This window comes from Gallinula chloropus (genome assembly GCF_964237585.1).
Source record: "Gallinula chloropus genome assembly, chromosome: 26".
NCBI classification, from domain to species: domain Eukaryota; kingdom Metazoa; phylum Chordata; class Aves; order Gruiformes; family Rallidae; genus Gallinula; species Gallinula chloropus.
The window spans coordinates 4,638,856-4,663,300 of record NC_140111.1 but is presented as its reverse complement, the minus strand read 5'-3'; the positions used below and the strand labels follow the sequence as shown (position 1 = coordinate 4,663,300).

At 65.2% G+C, this 24,445-nt stretch overlaps 2 protein-coding genes and 2 long non-coding RNA genes across 4 annotated transcripts; 2 read left to right on the top strand and 2 right to left on the bottom strand.

The window, feature by feature from the left end:
• Window positions 1-3,393: 3,393 nt before the first annotated feature.
• Window positions 3,394-4,449, top strand: LOC311201216. Its single transcript, XR_014617855.1, has 2 exons — window positions 3,394-3,513; window positions 4,213-4,449. It is a non-coding gene; the product is annotated as an uncharacterized lncRNA (long non-coding RNA).
• Window positions 4,450-5,088: 639 nt separating this feature from the next.
• Window positions 5,089-6,933, top strand: LOC311201192. The gene is made up of 3 exons (XR_014617851.1): window positions 5,089-5,211; window positions 5,480-5,556; window positions 6,417-6,933. It is a non-coding gene; the product is annotated as an uncharacterized lncRNA (long non-coding RNA).
• A 2,057-nt stretch (window positions 6,934-8,990) lies between these two features.
• On the bottom strand, window positions 8,991-10,127 carry HEXIM1 (HEXIM P-TEFb complex subunit 1). The gene has a single exon (XM_084275542.1). It carries the CDS (start codon window positions 9,918-9,920, stop codon window positions 9,006-9,008), a length of 915 nt encoding a protein of 304 aa, XP_084131668.1. The 5' UTR covers window positions 9,921-10,127; the 3' UTR covers window positions 8,991-9,005.
• Window positions 10,128-11,738: 1,611 nt separating this feature from the next.
• Window positions 11,739-20,588, bottom strand: ACBD4 (acyl-CoA binding domain containing 4; the record flags this gene model as incomplete). Its single annotated transcript, XM_084275479.1, has 10 exons — window positions 11,739-12,252; window positions 12,567-12,611; window positions 12,970-13,139; window positions 14,338-14,491; window positions 15,206-15,312; window positions 16,489-16,602; window positions 19,092-19,212; window positions 20,090-20,174; window positions 20,296-20,416; window positions 20,519-20,588. 10 exons carry the CDS (start codon window positions 20,586-20,588, stop codon window positions 12,142-12,144), a joined length of 1,098 nt encoding a protein of 365 aa, XP_084131605.1. The 3' UTR covers window positions 11,739-12,141.
• Between the last annotated feature and the right edge of the window lie 3,857 nt (window positions 20,589-24,445).

The following is a 24,445-nucleotide window of genomic DNA, read 5'->3' as shown; positions in this document are numbered from 1 at the left end:
CCAGGACTGCAAATCCAGACCCCAAACTGCTCTGGAAGGAGACATTCCCCTCATGTCACCAGTTTAAATCCAGCTGAAGCACCTTTTGCCCCCTGCAAACCCAGCTGTATCTGTCGACCTGTGAGAACAGGGCTGTAAAATGACATCTGACATCCCCAAAATATTCCTGAGAGGGGTGAAAAGGACCACAGCACCTGGGCTTTTGGGTGCCACAAGGGACAGGAGGACCCACAGGTGGCAGACGGAGTGACGGCTGCGCCCAGACCTAGTTAGTTGTGCTCAGCCAGACCCCCATGGGTGTGGAGAAGGGTAAAACACAGCTGAAAACCACCCAAAATACATGGGAATAATGAAAAATAATTCCTCTGGAGCTATAAACCACCAAAAACTCCAGCACCAGCAGCTTGGGGAATCAGCCTGCCCCAGCTTTGCATGCAGCCCTGAGCCCCTGGCACTGCTGGGACCTTGAGCCCAGCCTGGGGAGAGTTGAAAAGCTCTGGATGGGACTGATGGTGCTTCCTGGGCGCCAGGAGCACTCTGATTGCCTCCAAATCCTCATGCCAACCCCGTGGGCTGCTGGGGCCAAAAGTTAATCACCCGTGACAACATCGCCTGGTCATGTATGGAGTGATGGGGGGGCCAGAGATGGGTGCTGACGGACTGGGACAGGCGTGTGTGTAGCTCCAGAGAGATAGATAAGGGAGGGACAAGTTATCAGCACACCAGGGCTGTTCCCCTGAGCCTGCAAACCCCTCCTCCTGCCCCTGCTTGGGGCAACAGCAGGCAAGGGCAGGGCAGGAGCAGGCAGGGGGGTGCCAGGCATGGACTGTGAGGCTCTGACCCCCCCCAATGGCACAAAACCCCAGGAAACGGGACACACAGGGAGTCAAACTCTGTCTGTGCTAATTGGGGACTGTCATGTCCTTCAGCTGATGATGTCAGAGCTTCTTCCCCCCCAAAAAACCCCAGGGGACCCTCTGGCTGGTAGGTGTGGGTTGGCACACCACAAGAACACCCAACTGCTCGGCCTGAGCTCAGGGGGTGTGAGCAGCAACCACTGTGTGTGGGGAGCGCCGTGGGGAGCACGGCTCTGCCTCCTCCCTGTGCTCCCCCCTAGAGATCCCAACATCTCCCAGCCAGGGAGGGAACAGGGATTAAACCCTCGGGAAGAGGAGAACTGTGGCGCGGCCCCTCCTGCTCCCTGGCACCGTGTCAGCCATTGCCACTGCCGCCACGCAAGCAGGCAGGCCCGGGCTGGCTGCAGGCCCTGCCCGCACCTCCCCGGCACGGCCTGCCCGGCACAGCCCGGGTGCCAGAGGGGTTGGGGGCCACCAGTCCCATGCCAGAGGGGACACCACACCAGGGAGCTCCCCTTCTGCTGATGTGGCACCAGAGTCACCCCCCAGCTCTCTGCAAAGGGGGTTTCTATTCCCTGAGTCTACAGCAGGGTCATACTGGGATAGGCAGAGGGGGAGAGGTGAATCAGCCCCCTTCCTTCCCACCCAAATCCCCAAATTTGGCCCATTTTACTCCTCCCCAGCCCCTTTTCCAGTCAGGAAGAGCCAGGTCACTTCCAACACCAACCCTCCAGCCAGAAAACGCTCAGCACAACCAACCCCACTTAATTAAACCAGGGGGTTGGGGGGAAGGAGTTGGTGATTTAGGGTTTTAGAGCCCAGAAACAAAACCAACCCTCTTTGTCCTTTGGTAACAGCAGAACCCGATTCCAAGAGCTTCAAGCGGCTGCACAGGCCGACTGCTGGCATTGTTCTTCCCCAAATCACCCAGGGACGCAGCCCAGGCCCAGCCTGTGCCACACTCCAAGGAAGGAAAGTCACCTCTGTAGGGAAAGCTTTTTATTTATTAGGAGTTTTTTGCCTTTATTGAAAGTTTATTGCTTTGGGGTTTCACCTTTTATGTGTCCTGATCCCCAAAACATGCCTCATGTCCTGACGTCCTCCAGACCAAGAACCCCACCTGGAACACCCATGGCTCAGCCATCGAGGCTGCCTGGGAGGAGCTTTACCAGTGCCAGAGGCAAGAATGGAGCTTTTTTGGGGAAAATCTGAGGGGAACACTTGGAAAGCCCCACATTCACTTCACTCTTTGGGTCAAGACCCAAGATGGAGCCTGGGCTGAGCCCAGGAGGCGGCAGCAGCACTGGACTTGGGCACAGAGGCAGTCTGGGGAGAGAACCACCACCTCCCTGGTGCACTTAAGTCTCACCACACAGGCTGAAGGGGCTGCCTCACCCACGAGGAGACTCGTCAGCTAATTGCAATCCCTGCCTAATTGCAATCCCTGTCTTGTCTGTGATGGCCAGGGGACAGCTCGGAAGGAGGAGGCATTAAAGTGCCAGGTGGTTGAAGGAGAACGCTGGGCCTAGAGTTGGGCATCCCCTTCTGGGCATGGGAACCCCTGGGAGCCGGGTACCCTCATTTGGAGCTGGGCACCCCCGGGAGCCGGGCACCCTCATTTGGGGATGGGCACCCCCAGGAGCCAGGCACCCTCATTTGGGGATGGGCACCCCCAGGAGCCGGGCACCCTCATTTGGGGCTGGGCACCCCCGGGAGCCAGGCACCCTCATTCAGGGATGGGCAGCCCCGGGAGCCAGGCACCCTCATTTGGGGATGGGCACCCCCAGGAGCCGGGCACCCTCATTTGGGGCTGGGCACCCCCGGGAGCCAGGCACCCTCATTCAGGGATGGGCAGCCACGGGAGCCGGGCACCCTCATTTGGGGATGGGCACCCCCGGGAGCCAGGCACCCCACTTGGAGCCTGGGAACCGCCTTCCATCCCGGCCCGCCCAGCGACAGCCGCTTCAGCGAGGCCTCAGCCCCCTGCGCCACCGCCGGGCCGGGCTGGGCAGCGCCAGGGCCGGGTTTCAGCGTCTCTATCCCGGCCGAAAACCTCCTCCCCGGAGACCGACAGGCCCCGACTGCCCGACCGAGGCGTCGCCCCCGCCGCGGGGCTCAGGAGAGCCCGGGGAGGGCCTGTTGCAAGGCCAAGGCCGCATTGGGGCCTGCGGGAGCGGCACAGGCCTCGGCCCCGGGTTTCCCCCCCGCCTCCCGCGGCGGGGCTGAGCCGGGCCGGGCATCGCTAGGTGGCGGCGCGGGCCCGGCAGCCCCCGGGAGGCCCCGCCCCGGCCATGGCCGCGGCAACGGGCGGCCCCCGGCTGCGGCAGTCCCCGCGCGGCATCACGGGACAGCGAGTCCACGGCCGCGCCGTACCACCGCCCCTCCGTGGGGAAGGGACTACAACCCCCACAAGCCCTCGCGGCGGGACACGCCCCCCTCTTCCTCCACGAACCTCGCTGCCATTGGCTTGCCCGGCCTGTCGAGAAGCGGCACGGCGGTTTCTGATTGGCTAAAAGGTGGCAGAGACGAGGCGCCGGCTTATGGCGGCTGAGCGGGCGGTGGGGGACCGTCGGCCGCCATTTTGTGTGTGCCGGGGCCTGTCCCGGGCTTCGCTTCCCGCCGCGGAGGCAGCGGGGGGGGGGTCGCGGCGAGGCCGGTGAGCGGCCGGGGGCTTGCTGAGGGGAGGGGGGGTACGAGGGGGCCGCTCCTCCGCGGCGCCGAGCCGGGAGCGCGGGGCGGCCCGGCCGGGCCTCCCTTCCCTGGGAGCGGAGCGCGGCTCTTCCCGCCGGCCCTGAGGCGGCGGCGGCGCCTCATCCCCTGTCAGGGCTCAGGGCGCGGAGTCCTCCTGCCGGGATCGCCTCATCCGGAGCCGGGAGAGGCCCGGAGCGCCACCGGGGTGTCGTCCGGGGCCACCTGCGGCCTCCTCCGGGGGTGTTGAGTGCGCGGTGGGGCGGGAGGAGGCCCGGCCCGGTCCCCGCCTCGGCGGGTTCGCATGTCGCGGCTCCACTGGCAAGCGGCGCCCGGGCTGCGGCCTCACCTGTAGCGCGGGAGGCCGGGCCTTGTTCCCTCAGTACTCGCGTTAAAGGAGCGTTTGGAGGCTGCGAGCAGCAGCGTGAGCTCCCTGCGGGGCTGGGGCCGGGCGGAGACCCCCGGGGGCCGCTCTCGGAGCGGAGAGGAGCTGCGCTGGCTGAAATTTGGGTCGGGAAACGCTGTTTCCTGGAAGGGTGGAAACCCGCCTGTTGCTGCCACACTGTCGCACGACCCCCTGTGATACCCCGGGGCGGGGGGGGTGTGTGTGTGGGGGGTGTGTGTGGTATAATCCCTCCAATTTAATCCTTTGTTTCACACGTTTCAGCTGCACCGCGGCCGGATTCCCAGAGGGGTTCTCCGTGGCCTGATCCAGTGGATCACAGTTAATATGGCCTCCCCTTGCTTGCTGCTGTCTGCTGAGGCAGTGATTACCTCTCTGGCTCTTGGAGTGACTTGAAAACAAAAGCCTCTGCCTGTTGCTGGGGCCGAAGGGGTAACTTTCCAAGCTGATAATAAACTGGAGCGAACCTTGTCTTTGAGTTATAAATGCCACTCCTCTGGCTGGTGGAAGTAACCCATGGGGCTTTTTTTTTTTCCCTCTGCTAAGTCATGGGGGGGTGAAGGGGGAAGCCTGTTTTTAAAACCAAACCCCAAACCCCTCGATGCTGGAGAGTTTTTGAGCTGACAGGGGCTGCTGTGCGTGGGGCAGCCTGTGCTGGGCTCTGGGTTGCGTTACAGGCCCGAGTTTCTTCAAGCAACTTCCTCAGCCACGTTTGCTTCCCCCTGCACAAGGCAGCTGATGCTGGTGTATCCCCCCCAGAGCTGTGGGACTGGGCTGAGGTGTGAAACTCAGGTTTTGGAGGCTTCTGGTGCCAGGTGCAGGTTGTGCTGCCAGAGATGGACCCTCCCCGTTGCAAAGGGGATCGTTTCACATCGGTGTGCTCAGCGGTTGGGGGGGGTGTTTTGGAAGCAGCAGCTTTGTTGTTAGACCTCTGCTGACAGGTTTTGCCTCCCACATGGCTGCTTTAAACCCTAAACTCCCAAACTTCATCACTTTAGAACCTGGCAGCGGGAGGTTTGTCGTCCTGTGTGTGCACGACGCTCGAGTTGAAGGTTGATTTTTGCCTGGTGGAGGTTACGCTGCGCTCAGGCTGGGTGTTTGAGGGGGGTTTGGGGAGGGGGGGAGCAGGAAGGGACAGATCCTAACTGCTTTCTTCTCTCTCAGACAGACCCAGAGCCACCAGCACTTTGCCAATGGCCTCACGACACAGGAATCACCAGGAGGTCCCCAGTGGCTGCCTGAGCGTGTCCCACGAACAGAAAGGTAACGAAGCAAAAGGCAATTAGTGCAGGTTAACGCTGCCGATCCCTCACTGTCCTTCCCCTCCAGAACCTGCAGCAGCACCAGCTGGGTTTAACGAACTTCAGGACCTAATTACCCTGCTGGTAACCAGCTCCAGGAAGGGAGCTGCACGGAGCTGTGTGTTCCCTTGGGCCGGTGCTGAGGGGCAGGGTGTCGTTTCACGCCGGGTTTGTGGCGTTAACGGGCGGTTTGGAGGCCACACTTCCTTTTTTTCATCTCTTCCTTGCAGCCAGCAGCGTTTTGAGGCAGCTGGTCTGTCTGTCCTGCCGCTGTGGCCTGCCTCGGAGAAGAGCAGAGTGACACCAGGTGCGACAGACCCGTCCCCTTCTGTGCCACCTCCCCCCCCGGGACACAGCGAGCGGGGAGCCCTTGTGAGGGGAGGAGCTTTGGAAGTCCTTCCGTCCCCCTGCGCCCCGGCTGGCACGGAGTCTGGCTGCGAGGGTGGATTCCTGATTCGGGGGAGGGGGGATGGATCAGGGGGTGATGCTGGGGGGGTGGGGGGATGGATCAGGGGGTGATGCTGGGGCGGGGGGGATGGATCAGGGGGTGATGCTGGAGGGTGGGGGGATGGATCAGGGGGTGATGCTGCGGGGTGAGGGGGGATGGATCAGAGGGTGATGCTGGGGGGTGGGGGGATGGATCAGGGGGTGATGCTGCGGGGTGAGGGGGGATGGATCAGAGGGTGATGCTGGGGGGTGGGGGGATGGATCAGAGGGTGATGCTGGGGGGTGGGGGGGTGGATCAGGGGGTGATGCTGGGGGGGGTGGGGGGATGGATCAGAGGGTGCTGCGGGGGGGAGGAGTGGGGGGATGGATCAGAGGGTGCTGCTGGGGGGATCAGGGGGATGGATCAGAGGGTGCTGCTGGGGGTGGGGGGGGATGGATCAGAGGGTGCTGCTGGGGGGATCAGGGGGATGGATCAGAGGGTGCTGCTGGGGGTGGGGGGGGATGGATCAGAGGGTGCTGCGGGGGGGGGGGAGTGGGGGGATGGATCAGAGGGTGCTGCTGGGGGGATCAGGGGGATGGATCAGAGGGTGCTGCTGGGGGTGGGGGGATGGATCACAGGGTGCTGCGATGGGGTGGGGGGATGGATCAGAGGGTGCTGCCATGCCAGCAGTCTGCCTGCACTAGCGGGAGGAGCCGGAATAACGGCTCCAACAACTCCAGGTGGCCCAGAGCCGTGGCAGTGGGAGATGGGATGTGCTTCGGGGGGCTGGCAGGCGTTGGCCTTGCCCTCAGCTCCTTGAGGCAGCGCGCCGGGAGGGACTCATTGCTGCCCTCTGCTCCCGCATCGCAGCCAGCCCCGGCACCTCTAGCTCTGGCTGTCCCCAGGATTTGTTCCTCTCACCCAGCCGAGCTGCAGTCGTGTCTCTCCTGGGCCAGCTCTGAGCCCGGCCCCAGCGCTGCCCCAGGCTGAGCTGTCCCCTGGGCCGGGCAGGGACACTCCCCGGCCGTCACTGATCCCCTCCGAGGTTTCAAAGGTCCCTGGACACCATCGGGCCGTGTCTGCCAGGAGGTTTGGGTGCAGGAGCTGGAACGAGCCCTCACAGGGCCCCACAGAGTGCTTACCCACCCCCCAAAGCACCGGTGGGGAGGTGACAGGGGGGTGTGGAGGTGACAGGGGGGTGACCTGCCCCGTGTGACAACCCGGCTGCGTCAAGACAGAGAACAGAATAAAATGGGCAGAGCCAGTGGAGTCGGAGCAGGACTGGGGGTTGATGGGGGATGTGGGGGGGTTACATGTCAGAGCATTGCAGGTGACTCCACTGGTTCATTCCCAGGGGTGCAGCTGCCAGGTTTGGGGTGAGTCACCGGAGGGCAGCTCCCCACTAACCCCAGTACCGGCAGCCGGTGTGTGCTGGTCAGCTGGTGTCATTGCCTGATAACGCTGCTTTCCATGGTCACCGGGTGCTGAGCGCTGCATCTCGGGGTGCTGCATCTCAGGGTGCCGCATCTCGGGGTGCCGCATCTCGGGGTGCCACAGCTTGGGGTGCCACATCTCAGGGTGCTGCATTGCAGGGCACCACATCTCAGGGTGCCACATCTCAGGGCGCCACATTTCGGGGTGCCACATCTCAGGGTGCCACATCTCAGGGCACATCTCAGGGCACCACATCCCAGGGTGCCACATTTCGGGGTGCCACATCTCGGGGTGCTGCAGTGTAGCACCTGCTGGGGGGGTTCACACCAGTAGACACGTGCCTGCGGTGCTCCTGAAGGACCCGACCAGCCCCTCCTGGGCAGCGCGGCCGGGCGCAGGGAAGGGCTGGCGGGGGCACCGGGCTGGCCAAGCCGCACTCGGGGCCGCTCAGCCCCGCCAGCGCCACCCTGAGCGGCTCCGCCGGTGCCGCCGCTCGGGCTCGGTGCTGTTTCCCTCCGCAGCCGCGCCAGGCGCTGGCTTTGCCCGATGATGTCATGGCAGAGGGAAGGGAGCGCGGGCGGCTGCCGGGCCCTTGAGCAAGTCCCCTCCGCCAGTTTCCCTTTTTATTGCTCCCCGGAGCAGGGGGGTGCTGGCTGGGGCTGCAACCTACACCCCACAGCCCCCAGCCTCTTTAACCCCCCCCAGTTTCATAGTGCTGCTCCCACCCGAGGGGGGCTGGGGCCACCTTCACCCCCCCCCTTCCCACCCCAGGTTCCACCCAAAGGCCTTTCCCCACTGGGCATGTGTGTGTGTGTGTCTGTGGGGGGGGTGTTACCCCTGCTCAGCCCTGGCACCCAACTCCAGGAACACTCCTGGGTTTGCACCCACCATCCTCACCCAAAACAGCCTCACCCCCCCTCTCCCCGCTGTTGCCCTTCAATTCACCCCTTTGTCCCCCCCAAAAAAACCAACAGCAGCCCAGGACACCCCCCAACCCCCAGGTGCCAGGGCAGACTCAGCTCCCTTCACCTCCCCCTGCTCCGTCAGCCATTTCAGGGGCCGAGCACCAAAACTTCCCTGGGCTGCTCCAAACTTTCAGTGTCCTGTGTGTGTCCCCCTCCCAGGCCTGACCAGCACATTTCTAGCCCCCCCCCCCATTTCCACCCCCCCCATTCCAGCTGCCCTGGGATCCACGTCCCGGGAGGAGCCAGAGTGAAGTTGAACGGAGCCTTTAGACAAACAAACGCGGTTGTCAGGGCAGGGGAGGCGGCAGCAGCGGCCCTGCCACCACCGGGACCTGTCACCCCCCGCCGGGTCTCGCAGCCACTTCAGCTCCTCAGGATAAGAGAATCCGGGCAGAAAACTAATGGAAAGGGTTAAAGGGGACATTAGTGTCACTGCAGCGACCCCCGAGCCCAGCCATACCCCCCCCCCCCCAAAAGTGACCCATTCCCACCGGATCCCCCTTCCCCAGCTTCCCTCAGAATCACACCCAAACACTTACAGTTCCAAGTCATTAAATTTATTAGACTTCTGTAATTTTTATAGTCACTTTTGGCCAATTTACAGCTTTCCTGGGGAATTTCTTCCTGTTGCTTTTGGTTTTAGACACAAAAAAAAAATAAAAATAAAATCATAACCCAAATATCAACGATACATCCCCCCCCAACCTCCCCCCACCCAACAACCCCCACCTCAGCCACCCAAAAGAGGGGGCAGGGGGGGAGGCTGGAAACCTACACCCCCACCCCCTTCACCCCCCTCCCCGCTTTACTCCTGTTAAAGAGGGTCCGCGGCTTCTCTGTACAAGGCTGACAATGTTCCACCCCATCACTGTAAAAAGCCCCCCGCCCCCCTCCGCCCCCCACCCCCCACCCCCCCTCCCCATCCCAGTGTCACTCCCCCAGCTGGCAGGGGCCTTTCTCCTGCCGGGACAGGTCCTTCTCCTTCAGCAGCTGTAGGTTCTCTGCCCGTAACCTGTCCACCTCCAGCTCCAGCTGCTGCACCCGCGCCCTGTCCGCCGTTTCCCCCCCGTGTTTTTTGCTCTCCATCCTCAGCCGGTTGTTTTCCTCCTCCATGCGGGAGAGGCACTTCTCCAGCTCCAGGTATTCCTTCACCAGCTCCTGCTTGCTCATGTTCTGCAGGCTCTCCACATGGTAACGCTCGTAGGTCTCCGAGAAGTCTCTCTGCAGAAACTCGCTGCCGTCTCCCCCCATCCCGTCGCTGCCCCCGTCCTCCTCCGCCGCCTCCTCCAGGAAATCCTCCTCGCTGGTGTCGTCCGATTTGGCGGCCGCTCGCCGCGGGTACAGCCCGGTTTTCAGGTCGGGTTCCTCCTGGTCGTGGTCCTCCATCAGGAACTGCGTGGTGTTGTAAGGAGCCACCGGCTGCCCCTTGGCGAACATCTCGGCGCGCAGCCGGGAGGCGCGGAGGCTCTGCCGCTCGTCGAACTGCTGCTTCTCCTCCCAGCTCAGCTTCGAGTAGGGCTTCCAACGCCGCTTCTTCTTCGACGGCCGACGACGGTGCTTCTTCTTCACCGGCCACTCCTCGGTACGACCCACCGAGGAGCGGTACCGCGGGCCCAGGCCGGGACGCGCCGCTCCGCCCGACGACGGACGCCCCTCGGCGCCGCCCGCGCCCTCCGCTGCCGCCGCCGCCGCCTCCTCCGCCCCGGGGGGTGGCAGCCGCTCGGCCTCGCCGTCCGCCGCCGGCGCGTCGCCGCGCTCAGGCTCCGGCTTAGGCTCCGGCTCGCTGGGGGGCTCCGCTTCGCACCGGGGCTCCTGCCCCGGCTCGGCGGGGGCCGCGTCCGCCATGGCGTTCGGCTCCGCTCCCTCGGGGACGGGCGCTACTCGCGCCGCATGGGGCCTCACACCCCCACCCCGCCTCCTCCCCTCAAGCCGCCGGGGCCATGACGCGGGGACCGAGGCCCCCGGGGGTCAGCGCCGCCGGTCGCAGAGGGGTTAACGCCGCCGGGCCCGCCCCCCCGCGCGCATGGCACGCGCCGCCGCCGCCTCCTCCTCCCTCCCCCCGCTGCTACCGCCGCCGCCGCCGCGTCCCAGCCCGCCCCGCGCCTCCACCCGCCACCGCCGCCGCCAGCTCCCGACTGCCGCTCCCCGCCCGCTCCCGCGCCTTATATAGCCGCGCGCGCCCCGCCCCGCCCCGCGCAGGCGCGCTGCTCGCCCCGCCCCCGCGGCGGGCCGGCGCGCGGAGCGCCCCACCCCCGCCCCTGCCGCGCCGCGCGCCCGCCGCCGCCACTGCCGGGCCCCGCACGCGGGCGGAACCCACCCCTCGGCCAATCGGCGGGCGCAGAGGGAGGGCCCCGCCCACCCGGCCCCGCCTCCCAGCAGCCGCGCCAGGAGGGCGGCGATTGGCTCTGCCCGCTGTCGCTCACGGGCGGCGCAGCCACTGCGGAGGGGCGGGGGCGGGGCCGGGCCGTACCACGCGCGGTAGGGGCGCCCCCGGGCGCGGGGCCTGGCGACCTTCAGGGCCGCGCCGAGGGCAGCGCCCCCGCTCCCCCCCCTCCCCCGGCAGGGCCGTGGTGCGGCCCCGAAAGGAGTCCCCGCACCGCGGAGGAGTCTCCGGGCTGCGGTTGCGATGATGCCGCTCCCCGGCCCTTGGCACAGAGGGGCTGGAAGGGGCCGGGCGGCGGGGAGACTCCCCCGGGGACGGGGGAGGGGGAGGGGAGGGCGGGTTGGGAGGAAGGGGCGGGCGGAGGGATCCCGAAGCGCTCTGCTTGAGCTGGGGGGCGGTGGCCGCCGCCGCGCGGAGGGAGATGTAAACAAACCCGAGCGGAAACAAGTCCGTCCTTAAAGGCGCCGCGTCCCTTTTCTGCAGGGGCGGCGCGGAGCCGCGGTCCGGCCCGCGGGGGGGGAGTAGGGGGGATGGGGGGTGGGTGGGTGGGTTTCCCGGGGCTGCCACCCGCACAGCGGCGGTGTCAGCCCGTCACGGTCCCTGGGGCCACACGGCCGGGGCAGGCGGAGAGCCCGGGGGGGCGGAGGGGGGGCCCCGCGGCGCTGGGGGAGCTGGGGCCGGGGGGCGGGGCCGGGCTGGGGACCTGCGGCCGGGGAGGGACACGAGGGGGGGATCTGTGGCCCTCGGGGGGGGGGAACACTACACGGGAGGGGGGCGGGGGGGCTACCCCCCCCACCTCGACAGCACCTGGCCCAGGGGAAGGGGCGAGCGGGCCGGTCCCCCCAAGGGTGGCACCGCCGGGGCGAGGGGCGGGTCCTGGGGGTCCCCAGAGGCATCCTACCCCCCCCCCCCGGGACACCCCCGCGGGTAAGAAGCCGCCGTCTGCCCGTCCCGAAGCGCTGCCCAGGCGGGTTGGGCCGGGCCGGGCCGGGCCGGGCGTCCCCTCGGTGCCCCGGTGGCCGCGGCCCCCGGAGCGGGGCGGGAGGCGGCGCCGGCAGCGGCCTGGGCACCTCGGGAGGCATCACGGGATGGGGACAGAGGACGGGGCCCGGGGACGCTCCCCCCCTGGCTCGGGGCCGGGGCTGGGGGGCCGGGGTCAGGCAGCTGCCACCGCCCCCCCCCCGCCCCCCCCCCTGCCCGCTGCGGGGACGGGGCGGCCCCGCTGCCACCCGCCCGCCCCCTCCCGCGGCAGCGCAGCAGCAGCAGCCGGGGCTGGACTCGGAAGGCAGCTTTAATTCAGGCAGGTTCAGATCTTCAAGCACTTCGTGGAACCGGTCTGCGGGGGCCGGGACGGCGGCCGCGTCCCGCCCCTGCCCCGCACCGGGAGGGAGGGAGGGGATGCCCCGGGGGATGCCCCGGGATGCCCCTCGGGGCGCGGGGACGATCCCCGCTCCCCGCGGACGGCTGGTTGGTCCCTCGGCGGTGCTGGCGAGACCCTGCGAGTGACGGCGGCGACCGGCGGTGGCTCCCCTGGCGCGGGGGGGCTGAGCCCCGGGGCCGGGTGAGGCGATTCCCTCCGTCGATCCCGTGAGGCTTCCCCGGCTTGTGCTAAGCGGGCTGGGGAAGGAGGGCTGGCGGCTGCCCAGCGGGGCCGTCCCGGCGCTGGCAGCGGGGACGGGGCGGTCACCTCTTCCTGCCCTGCCAGCGGCGCAGCAGCCAGTGGGTGACGAAGGGCCAGGTGAAGAGGAAGAGGAGGGTGGGTGGGGAGACGGGCAGGGGCCACGGGGACGCAGCCTGATGAGGGGGACAGAGAGAGAGAGGCGGTGTGGGGAGGGGGACAGAGTGACCCAACGCCCCCAGCCCTCCCCTGACAGGTGGCAGCCGCTCTCACTGCCCGATGGCTCATCCTCTGGAGATGCTGCATCAAAAGCATCCCTGGTGTGTGGACACTGGGAATGCGTCCCCAGGAGTGGCACCTGCTGCCCAGCCTAAGGACCCTTCCCTGATCTGCCCCCTCTCCCCCCCAGGGGTGTCCCCCGTGGGGCAGCCAGACCCCTTGGGACAGGCAGTGGGGCCACCCCACAGCGCTGCCTCCACCTCCAACTCACCTGCAGAGCAAGAGCTTGGTCATGGTCGGTCCCAGCTGCATCACCCTGCAAGAGAGGAGAGGTTCTGGGGTGCAGGCAGGGCTGGGCACCCCCCTTCCAGCCCCTAGGTCCCCACAAGAGGGAGGGAAGGGGGAGAAGAGAGCTCTGAGCTCCTGCAAGGGATCCTGATGGGATCCCAGGGGCAGTGGAGATGATGGGGGGGCAGCAGCTCCCCGCCTGCACCCCGAGGTTGGTCAGAGCAGCATCAGCCTCACCCCACCAGGGTGTATCACCCACCCCAGAGGCCTCTCAGCACCTGAGCCACCCAGGGCTGCCACTCTGCAGGTGCTGGAGCCCGGTGACGCTGGCCTGGCCTCCGTGGGTGCCCCAGCCAGGCAGCAGTGGGTCCCTGCACAGCACATACCTGGATGGCAGCGAGTGTCTCCAGCTCGCTCAGGCGCTCCAGCACCCGCCTCATGTCATCCTGCAAGGCCTGGACCGTGCTGGCCACGTGGGCCTCCAGCTCCACTGGCAGCAGAGAGGCAAACTCAGGGCTGCTCCTGGCATCCTGCTCTGCCCCAGCCAGCCAGGGATCTGTGGGGCACAAAGATGGGTGCTGGTCAGAGGCAGCGGGGCAGGGGTGCAGTGTGTGGGAGCCTGTCTCACGTTCCTGAGGATCTAGAGGGCTGGCACAGCTGCTGCCAGCTCTGCCTGCACCACCACTGCTCCAGGCAGAGCCAGGAGCCCCCAGCCCAGCCCTCCACCTCCCCCTCCAGCAGCTGACACCAGGCCCATCCCTGGGGATGGAGCACCACGTCCCCCCAGCTCAGTGGTGGTGGCAGAGGGCGTCCCCTCGCCTCCCACGCAGCACAGGCAGGATGCCTGAGGCCAGGCAGGATGCCTTGTGTGCTGCTGCCTCCCTGCCAGGCCCTTGTGAGGGCAAACAGCCCAGCAAACACCCAGGTAATCCCCACCACAGCCAGCAGCAGACAGGCAGGGGCTCGCTGCCAGCCCGGGGGACAGCCCAGCCCGGCCTTATCGGCCTCGTTACAAGTTAACTCCCAAGGTCAAGCAGCCCCAGAGGGTTTGGGGAAATATAAACAGGACTTGGAGGGGGCTGTGCCCAGGTGAGGTGGTGGCACCAGCCCTGCTAGCCCATGGGTGAGGTGACAATGCCACCCAGGAGCAGAAAGCCCCCCTCTGGGATGTGCCTGGAGGGAGCCCAGAGGCTGGCAGGAGGCTCCTTGTCCATTCTCTGCAGCAGCCACAGCTCAGGGCCTGGCTGTCCCCAAACACTGGCAGCTGTTGCAGGTGGTGTTGGACAGGTGACACTGCAAGAGCAGGGCATCCCAGGGACCAGAGCCCCCAGGGACACGGGGGTCCTGCTTCACCCAGTCCTCTTCTGGGGAGGGCTCACACCCCCCTGCAGCACCCACAGCCAGAGGCAGCCACTGGCCATGGGGACCAGAGGCAGCCAGGGATCCACACACACATCCTGCCCAGCTGCTGGAGGAGCCAGTGGAGCATCCCCCAAATCCAGGCAACTCAGCACCTCTGTGAGAAACATCAGACACCAAACCACTCAGGGACCAAGGGGTGAAGAGAGGGGACACTCAGAACTCCTCACAGCCACTGACCAACCCAGCCCTGGATGCTGGAGCCAAAATCTGTTCCCTGGTGGTGGGTGCAGCCCTCACCCCTCTCCTCAGCCCCCACACAGCCCCCCTGGTCCTGCCCTGCTTGTGGGGAGGGAGCAGCGGGAAGGCGCGCAGGAGCCACACGCTGCACCCACCTCTCTGGGAGCCAAGGGCTGCCAGGCCAGCGCTGCTGCTCCTCCCCTCTAGTCTTCTGCCTTCTGCCTGCTCTCCCTGCCCAGCGCCTCGGGGCGTTGGGGGCTCAGGCCCAGCCCAGACACCAGTTGGGGAGAGACCCAGCAGCTGCCCAGCCTGCGGGAGGGGAGAGAAGATGGGCCCTCAGACCCCCACTCCCCTCCCCAGGGGCTGCAGGGGCACAGCAGGTGAGGTGGCACATCTCTTCCCCTGCCCCATGGTGGCATTTTTGGTGGTGGAGGGCGTGTGAGGTTGAGGGGAGATGGATCCCGCTGGCAGCACCAGTTCGCAGCCAGTTTGGGAGGTGAGAGTGGAGAACCCCAGAGGGAAGCCAGGTGCCCAGGCTTGGGAGGGTGGAAGAGCTCCAGGGAAAAGCCAGGCAGCTTCTTCCCTCCTGCCCATGGGATCCACTGAGTCTGGCTGCAGCTCCTCAAGTGCAGAGCAGCTGGTGGCAGCAGGAAGCAGAGTGAGTGGGAAGGGTGTGAGGGAGGTGCCTGTGCCAGCCCCACACACCCCCCCACAGCCAACCAGTGCCCCATCAGAGCTGTGCCACAGGAGCAGGTGGACCATGAGCAGTGCTGGGACACACCAAAGGCTCCTCATGCTCCTCTCAGTGCCAGGGACCAGGGTCCAGGAGGGACACAAAGCACAGAGGGGTGCAACCGAGCCAGGTGGCCCCATAGTTCTGGGGAGTCTTACAGGGCTCCCAGGACAGCCAAGGGTGCCAACAGCAGCCCGGAGAGATGGGTGCAGGCAGGGCAGGGCTGGCAGCAGGCAGGGCAGGGCTGGCAGCAGGCAGAGCAGGACCCCGGCGCCTCCCAGCCCTGTTACCTGCTCTCGCTCCATCTGCTCCAGGCTGTCGCAGTACACGTCCCCCTCAGAGTCACTCGTCAGCTGGCTGCTGCCCTCCAGCGCCTCGGCAGGGCCCAGCCCACCTCCTGGAAGGGAAGCACACGGCAAACAGGGCAGGGGGGGGCGGTCCGGCCACGGCTGAAGGGCAGCAGGAGCTCAGCGGCAGCCGCAGGGCGAGAGGGCTGCAAGCAGGGGGCAAGGCAGGGGCCAGGTGCACGGGGGGAGGCAGGAGGAAACTGAGGCACGGTGGGGGAAGGCATCGGCTCTGTGCCCACCACTGCAGGGTGCCTGTGCATCCAAGGAGCGAATTCCCCCTCCTCCTGCCCACAGTGACTGACACACAGCCCTGCTCGTGGGCCAGCAAGCCCCAACACCGTGACATTTTTAGGGTGCTTCTCTGTCCACACATGGCTCTCAGCTGGGGAGAAGGGTACAGCAGCAGCCAGCTGGAACCCCAGCACAGCAGGCAGCCCCTCCAGCCTGATTCACAACCCTGGCTGCTCTGGCAGGGAGCAGATCCCATCCACTGGATGCCAAGTGCCACCCAAGTGCCAGCGTGCCCCAGGGCACAGGCAGGGATGCTGCCCAGCTCCCCACATGCTGCCAGCACACTCAGGGTAGATGGTCCCTTGCTGACCATCTGTATGTTCCTCAGGGGAGGGCTGGGGCAACAGCAGGAAGAACACCCCTCAAGAGCCCCCTACCCAGCCCAGGGCACAGTGAGAGGCTCCCCTGGGCCTGTAGAGCCACAGGTGCCCTTGAGGGAGGCACACAGCAGTGGGTGGGTGAGTGTGAGGGGCTGGAGAAGTAGCAGGAACAAGGCATTAGCCACACATCAGGCAGGGAGGGCCTGGGCTCAGCACTGTGGCTCCCAGTGCCGTGGAAGGGTCAGACTGGGCTTCAGCCAAGGGAGAACCACCCCTGGCAGCACATGGACCTTGGAGGGTGAGGTCTGTCCAGCCTTTGGGGAAACCCCCTGGCTGCCTCACTGCAGTTTGGCAGAATCAGGCCCCTTTGCACAGGTGAAGAGCAAACACAGAGTCCAACCACCACGCTCAGGGCTCCCCCAGCGTCAAGAACAGCGCCGAGAGCTGGACACACAAACAGCTCCAACTCCCTGTGACTCAGGCAACACCTCCAACACCAACAGGCTTGGAGCAGCCGTGCCCAACCCCTCCACAGGCAGGCAGAGGCTCAGCCCCCTTGCCAGTTCATCCTCCACAGGGTCTCTGCCAGGTGCTGGCCACACCAGGGAGACCAACCTGGCCCGTGCTGCCCGTTGCGCTGCTCCCCGGGCAGGGTGTCTGCGGGGTGCTCCAGAGCTGGGCTGCTCACTGGGTCATCCTGGCTGGGGTCCTCTGTCCTCTCCTGACTGCCTGCAAGGAGGAAGAGGGGGAGAGGAGAATCACAGCACTGTGAGGATCCTCACAGCACAGGCCCTCTTGGGGCTGGGCTCAGCACTGCTTCCCTGCCAGCGTGGCTGAGGGCACAGCAGCCTCCAGACGTGCATGGCAGGGCAGAGAAGGGCTGGCTCTGCTCACTGATGGATGGGAATCAACAGGAACAGATCAACCCACATGCAGGGCCTGCCCCTGCAGAGCAGTCTCTGTCCCCCAAGGTTTTGTGGCAGAGGGATCAACAACCACCCAACAGCTGGGTAAACACCCGAGGGTGAGGGTCACCCTCCCCTGGCAGGGCACAGGGAGCACCCACACAATCAAACAGCCTAACACAAGAAACACAGGCCAGGGAGAGCCTTGTCTGTGTGCACCACAGCCTGCAAAGCTTTCAGCAAGCAGCAGGGCTGGGGGGGTGCTGGGGGCAGCTGCCTGCTGTGATCCACCCCCCCTCACTGCCTCATGGGGTTTAGCCCAGCCACATTTCCACCAGCCCCCAGGACTTTGCTCCCTGCTCCTGGCCAGGCAGGTCTGTGGCAACGCTGCCCTGCCTGCTCCTTGCCTCTGCATCTCCTCTGTTCCCAACGTGGCTTCACCACCACAGCAGACCCAGGGCCATGGGACCCACCCCCATCCCCCCCCCGAGCCCACCCATGGAGACTGAATCTGCTGGGGGGGGGATTAAGGCAGCCCCCACCCCACACAGGAGCTGCTCTGCTCAGGGACTGTCACCGTCCCCAAACCCCCCTCAGCGTGTGTGCTGTGACCCCTGAGCCTGCCCCAGAGGCTGGGGGGAGCAAGCAGGGTCCTGACACCCTGCACATCACCACCTGGCTCCCACACTGGCTGCACAGGGCTGGCAGAGGAGCTCCACACATTAAGGCCTTAACCATCAGCTCCTTCTTGCTGCAGAGTCTTGGCCCACACCTGCAAGACCCTGGTGAAAGCCCCGCTGACTGGAGACCCACTGTGCCCCTGGCCCATTCAGGATCTGGGTTCCAAGTGCTGCTTTACAGTGTGTTGACTCTGTAAACAAACAAAACCACATCTGCCCAGACTTCCCCATGCAGCATCTGTCTCCCTAAAGCTCTGCACCCACTGAGGCCCTTGGTACCCTCCAGGCTCTGCTCTCACCCAGTGAGAGTGTGTCCAAAAATCACCTTTCTCCTCTGGATTATCAGTAACAAAAGCTGCACTCAACCTGAAGGAGAGTTTGGAAACCTTTAACACAAATGACTCAACAGCTTAAGAAGTTCAGCAGCTTAAAGCACCATTCCAGGCGCCCTGGGCTTGTTCATTTCATAAATGTCACCAGGTTTGGATCTAAGTGACAGCTGTGTAATTGGTAAGTGCCACTAGCACAGGGTGACACTCCCAAGCAGGTGACAACCAGGAGTTTAGAGCCAGCTTCTGTGTTCCTGAGAAAAATGAAGTCTGATTGCCTTTTAAAGGGATTCAGCATCAATATGGAGGACAAAAGCACCTGGATACCATGGGAAGGAACAGGCATCCTGAGGCCAAGCCCTGCAGGCAATGTGTTCTCAGGATCCCTGTTGGAAGCAAGGGGTGACAGTAGCTGTCAGGTGCAGGACAGGTAGCTGGGGCCAGGTGGGGAGTGAGTGTATTTGCCATTAGCAAAGCACTGACAGTTCACACACCCGCTGTGAATCCACCCCAAAAGCTCATCTGCTGCTGAGCTAAGCTGCTGGAAATACACCACAGCCAAACTGCCAGCAGGTTCACCCCACAAGCAGAGGCACCTTCCAGACCCTCACTCCCTCTAATGTTTCCTTCAAGTCAGACACACCAAGGTCTGCCCTGCTCCAGGTGCCCAGCCACCTCTCTCCACATGAGGTGACAGCCAGGGGCATGGAAAGGGCTGGGAAGAACTCTTCTTTCCCACAAGACAGTCCCAGTAATCCCATTTCTCAACCCCAGGTTCTCCAAATCCACTCCAGTGCTCAAACTGTCTGGCCCACGCAGATGTTTACATCAGATGACCAGCACTCCCTGTACACAGGCTGCTCTGCTGGGAGGTGGGTGAGAGCCAAGAGAAAGAACAGCCTCCCTGCCGCAACACTCCATGGGAGCTGAGCCTTTGCTCTACCCTGTACAGGGATTTGGGCCAAGGGGCATTTGGGAAGCCAAACCTCATGGTTTTTTTTTTCCTCAAACTTCTGCAGAAAGCCCAGGCTGAAGAAGCACCTGAGTCAGCCCAAGAGACACTTCTCTGGTGGTGCCCAAACAAGCAGCTGTGCCACGGCAAGGGAGTCAGAGGGGACAGAGCGTGCCCATCCTGTCACCCCCTCAGGGAGCAGCACAAGGACGTGCCCTGGGGGAGAGCAGAGCCCAGAGGTGATGGCCAAGAGTGCAGAATGAAGCAGGGAACAGCAGGAAGGACATGCCAGGAGAGCACAGCGTGGCACGGGGGTGAAGGACGTGCCGGGCACACAGCGGCTCCCACTCACCCCTCTTCCTCTTGAAGAAGGCGTCGGGGGGCCGGGGCATGTCATGGATCACCTGATAGAGCGGCTCGAAGTACCCCAACATCTCCTCTGTCGCCTCATCCATGGGCACCGTGTCGATGATCTGAGGGGGGAGGCTGCTTGCAAGGGGCTGCACCGCCGAGCACCTGACCCCAGCTGCTGTCCCACTCCCTCCCTCCTTCCTTCCCTCCCTCCTTCCTTCCCTCTCTCCCTCCCTCCCTCCCTCCTTCCTTCCCTCTCTCCCTCCCTCCCTCCCTCCTTCCTTCCCTCTCTCCCTCCCTCCCTCCCTCCTTCCTTCCCTCTCTCCCTCCCTCCCTCCTTCCTTCCCTCTCTCCCTCCCTCCCTCCCTCCTTCCTTCCCTCTCTCCCTCCCTCCCTCCCTCCTTCCCTCTCTCCCTCCTTCCCTCCTTCCCTCCCTCCCTCCCTCCTTCCCTCCCTCCTTCCCTCCCTCCCTCCTTCCCTCTCTCCCTCCTTCCCTCTCTCCCTCCCTCCTTCCCTCTCTCCCTCCCTCCTTCCCTCCCTCCTTCTTTCCCTCTCTCCCTCCTTCCCTCTCTCCCTCCCTCCTTCCCTCTCTCCCTCCTTCCTTCCCTCTCTCCCTCCTTCCTTCCCTCTCTCCCTCCTTCCTTCCCTCTCTCCCTCCCTCCTTCCTTCCCTCCCTCCCTCCTTCCTTCCCTCTCTCCCTCCTTCCCTCTCTCCCTCCTTCCCTCTCTCCCTCCCTCCTTCCCTCTCTCCCTCCCTCCTTCCCTCTCTCCCTCCCTCCTTCCCTCTCTCCCTCCCTCCTTCCCTCTCTCCCTCCCTCCTTCCCTCTCTCCCTCCCTCCTTCCCTCTCTCCCTCCCTCCTTCCCTCTCTCCTTCCCTCCTTCCCTCTCTCCTTCCCTCCTTCCCTCTCTCCTTCCTTCCCTCTCTCCCTCCTTCCTTCCCTCTCTCCCTCCCTCCCTCCTTCCTTCCCTCCTTCCCTCCCTCCCTCCCTCCCTCCCTCACCTTTTGGGCCACCTTCTTCATTTCAGCCACATAAGCCGCCATCGCCTCCTCCTTGGACATCCTGCCCAGGCTGTGCCAGGCATCCCTGGGGGCGACAGCGGCTGTGAGGGGCCGAGAAACCGGGGAAAGGTGGTGGTGGGGGGGATGACTGGGGTTGGAATTCGTCCCGAAAGCGCCCCCGTCCCTTCCCCCCGGGGCCAGCTCACCACTTGTAGCGGCCGATGGGGTCCCAGAAGCCGGGCCGCGGGCCCTGGCAGCGCCCCGCCGTCGCCTGCTTGTAGTAGCTGTAGAAGCGCAGCATCTCCTCGTAGGAGGGCCGGTAGGAACCTAGGGCGCGCCACAAGCCTCAGCCGAGCCGGGAACGGGGGCCGGGGGCACCGCAAGCCACCGCCGGCGGCACCCCAGCCCCCGCTCCCGGCTCCTACTCACCGCTGCGGGGCAGCCCTTGGATAACCCGCACGGCGGCGCGGAACTGCTCCCCGCAGCCCGGCTCCTCCATGGCGCCCGCCCCGCTCCCGGCGCCGGCCCCCCCCCCGCGGCGGCCCCGGCTCTCTCGGTGAGAGGGAGGGGGGGAGAGGGTGCGGGCCAATCAGCGCCCGCCTTCCATCTCCCACTACGTTGCCTCCGCCAATCAGCTCGCCGCTTCCGAAACGGGCCGCGCTGGGCCCCTTTCCCGCCCCCCTCGCACCCGGCGCGCGCCGCAGCCAATGGTGGGAGGCGGCCCGCGCGCGCGCCCCCCCGGCTGGAGGAAGGCGGCACGCGACGCGGCGCAGGGGTGAGGGGCTCGGTCCCGCCGCGGCGCCCCCTGGTGGTCTGAGAGGGGGGAGAGCCGGGGCACCGGCACCGGGACACTGAGCCGGGGCACCGGGACCGGGAATGGGCACCGGGACACTGAGCCGGGGCACTGGGAATGGGCACCGGGAATGGGCACCGGGACCGGGCACCGGGAATGGGCACCGGGAATGGGCACCGGGACACTGAGCCGGGGCACCGGGAATGGGCACCGGGACCGGGCACCGGGAATGGGCACCGGGACCAGGCACCGGGACCGGGCACCGGGACACTGAGCCGGGGCACCGGGACCGGGTACCGGGAATGGGCACCGGGACACTGAGCCGGGGCACTGGGAATGGGCACCGGGAATGGGCACCGGGACACTGAGCCTGGGCACCGGGACCGGGCACCGGGAATAGGCACCGGGATACTGAGCCTGGGCACTGGGAATGGGCACCGGGACCGAGCACCAGGACACTGAGCTTGGGCACCGGGAATGGGCACCGGGAATGGGCACCAGGACACTGAGGCTGGGCACCGGGACTGGGCACTGGGACTGGGCACCGGGAATGGGCACCAGGATACTGAGCCTGGGCACCGGGAATGGGCACCGGGACCGGGCACCGGGACCGGGCACCGGGACACTGAACCTGGGCGCCGGGAATGGGCACCGGGACACTGAGCCTGGGCACCGGGAATAGGCACCGGGAATGGGCACCGGGGCACTGAGCCGGGGCACCGGGAATGGGCACCGGGACTGGGCACCGGGACACTGAGGCTGGGCACCGGGAATGGGCGCCGGGACACTGAGCCTGGGCACTGGGACACTGAGGATGGGCACCGGGAATGGGCACCGGGACACTGAGCCTGGGCACCGGGACCGGGCACTGGGACACTGAGGCTGGGCACCAGGAATGGGCACCGGGACACTGAGCCTGGGCACTGGGAATGGGCACCGGGATACTGAGCATGGGCACCGGGGCACTGAGCCTGGGCACCGGGATACTGAGCCTGGGAACCGGGACAGGGCACCGGGACTGGGCACCGGGATACTGAGCCTGCGAACTGGGACTGGGAACCAGCACAGGGAGCCCAGACACTGGGACAGTGAGCCTGGGCACCGGGACACTGACCCTGAGCACCAGGACTGGGCACTGAGACAGCGAGACTGGGCACCAAGACAGGGCACTGGGACAGGGCACTGGTGCTGGGACAGCGAGCCCAGACACTGGGACACTGAGCCCAGACACTGGGACAGTGAGCCCAGGCACTGGGACACTGAGCCTGGGCACCAGCACCAGGCATTGGCACCAGGCACTGGGATACTGAGCCTGGGCACCGGGACACTGAGGCTGGGCACCGGGAATGGGCACCGGGACACTGAGCCTGGGCACCGGGGCACTGAGCCTGGGCACCGGGATACTGAGCCTGGGAACCAGGACAGGGCACCGGGACTGGGCACCAGGATACTGAGCCTGCGAACTGGGACTGGGAACCAGCACAGGGAGCCCAGACACTGGGCCAATGAGCCTGGGCACCGGGACACTGACCCTGGGCACCAGGACTGGGCACTGGGACAGCGAGACTGGGCACCAAGACAGGGCACTGGGACAGGGCACTGGTGCTGGGACAGCGAGCCCAGACACTGGGACACTGAGCCTGGGCACCAGCACCAGGCATTGGCACCAGCCACTGGGATACTGAGCCCAGGCACTGGGACACTGAGCCTGGGCACCAGGACGGGGCACCGGGACAGGTCACCAGGACACCGAGATGGGACATTGGGATACCGACCCAGGGCACCGGGACAGGGCACAGGAGCAGCACTCCCGGGTACCAGAGCAACACACCGGGACAGCGCACTGGGACAGCGCACTGGGGAACTGGGGTATTGCACTGCGACCATGTGCCCGGGCACTGGGACATCGCACAGGGCAGGGGACAGCTGGGTCTATCAGAGTAGTTGATTACTGTAATTATTAGCGAGATTTATTAATTATGGTGGTCAGCAAAGGCAGGATTTTGGGACCCCGAGGTGAAGCTCCTTCCCCCTCTGCTCCAAGGCCTTCCCATGAAGGCAGGGCGCTGTGGGGACACGGGTGACATAGGGACATGGGTGACCCTGAGGTACAAGGTGTGCTGGGGATGTGGGATGTTACAGGAGTCCCAAGGAAGTGCCTGGATCCATCCCTTGCCCAGGGCTGGGTGCTGGGAGAGGGATGCACAGCAGCTTTCCCCAGCCCTATGCCACACTTCATCATCACTCCACACTCCACTTTTCCTACATTTTAGGGAATTTCCCTTCATCCAACCTCCAAATCCCAGATCTAACCAAATCCCAATCCCTCTTAATTCCCATCCCATGTCCCCTTGGCAAAAAAATTCCCTCTAAAAAGGCAGCAGGCAGCAGAGCTCGATGAACCTCCAGCCATTTCCGAGCTCTGACTCAGGATTTCTGCTCTGGGAGGGGGGTGGTGGTGGTTGGTGGTGGTTGGTGGTGTGGTGGGGCCTGGCTGGCTCTGACTCACTGCAAAATCCAACCCCTGACTCCCGAGCAGTGATTCACAGGGACACGTGCTGTGTGCTATAAGCGGCCGGGAATGCGACTCGCTGTGTTTTCTGTGGGGCTCCTTCCAACCCGCTTGCGGGCGGTAGGAAACAGCGACGCCGCGGGAGAGGGGGAATGGCGACCAGGAGACGGTGGGTGGTTGGGTGGTTGGTTGGTTTCGTGCCGTGGATTTCACAGCTTAGAGGTGTTTATCCCGCTCTCTTCATCGGCTCAGTGAGTCGGCTGCTGAATTCCTGGCAGTGCAATTCCCATGGGAGGGAAGGGAATCGGCGTGGAGCTGGGGCAGCGCTCAGTTTTAGGGTTGCAGGTGCATTTGGGGGGAGAGGCTGGGGGGGATGTGGCTGCTTTTGGGGGGCTGTGGCTGCTTTTATGAAGGGTTTCTGGGGTTTTTTTTTCAGTGCTTGGAGTGGGAAAAGCCTCAAGCCAGATGTTGCCCTGGGGTGGTGAAAAGTCCCCATGTCCCCAAAGAATTGAGGAATGGCTGTACCCCCCCCTCGCCAAAGGAAGCCAAGGGGCTGCCCAGATGTGGTACCAGATATCCAGATGTTTTTTTGGGTCACCCAGGACTTGAACTGCAGTGCCCAGATGTTGCTCTAGAATGCTCAAGTATCACCTGGAGTGCCCAGATCTTGCCCCAGAGTACTCAGCTACCACCCAGAGTGTCCAGATGTTGCCCCAGGACACTCCAGTATCACCCAGGGTGCTTGGGTGTCATGCAGGGTGCCCAGATGTTGTCACACGGTCCCAGCTGTTGCTGCAGTGTGCCCAGATGTGGGCCCCAGCCACCCTGACACCCCTCCCAGTGCTGGGTCTCACAGCCGTTGGCAGTGCCGCCACGGCCCCGGGGGGGGAAGTCACCGCCTGCGGTCAGGGTTTCCTCTCCCTGTTTTGCAGCTCCTGGTCCCCACGGCCTGGGCAGGCCCCTGTGTGTCCCTGGCCACGGCAGATCTTTGCAAGAAGCAGCACTGAGCAACACAAGCAGTGGTTTTGTTGCAAGGCCGGAGCCCCAGGCC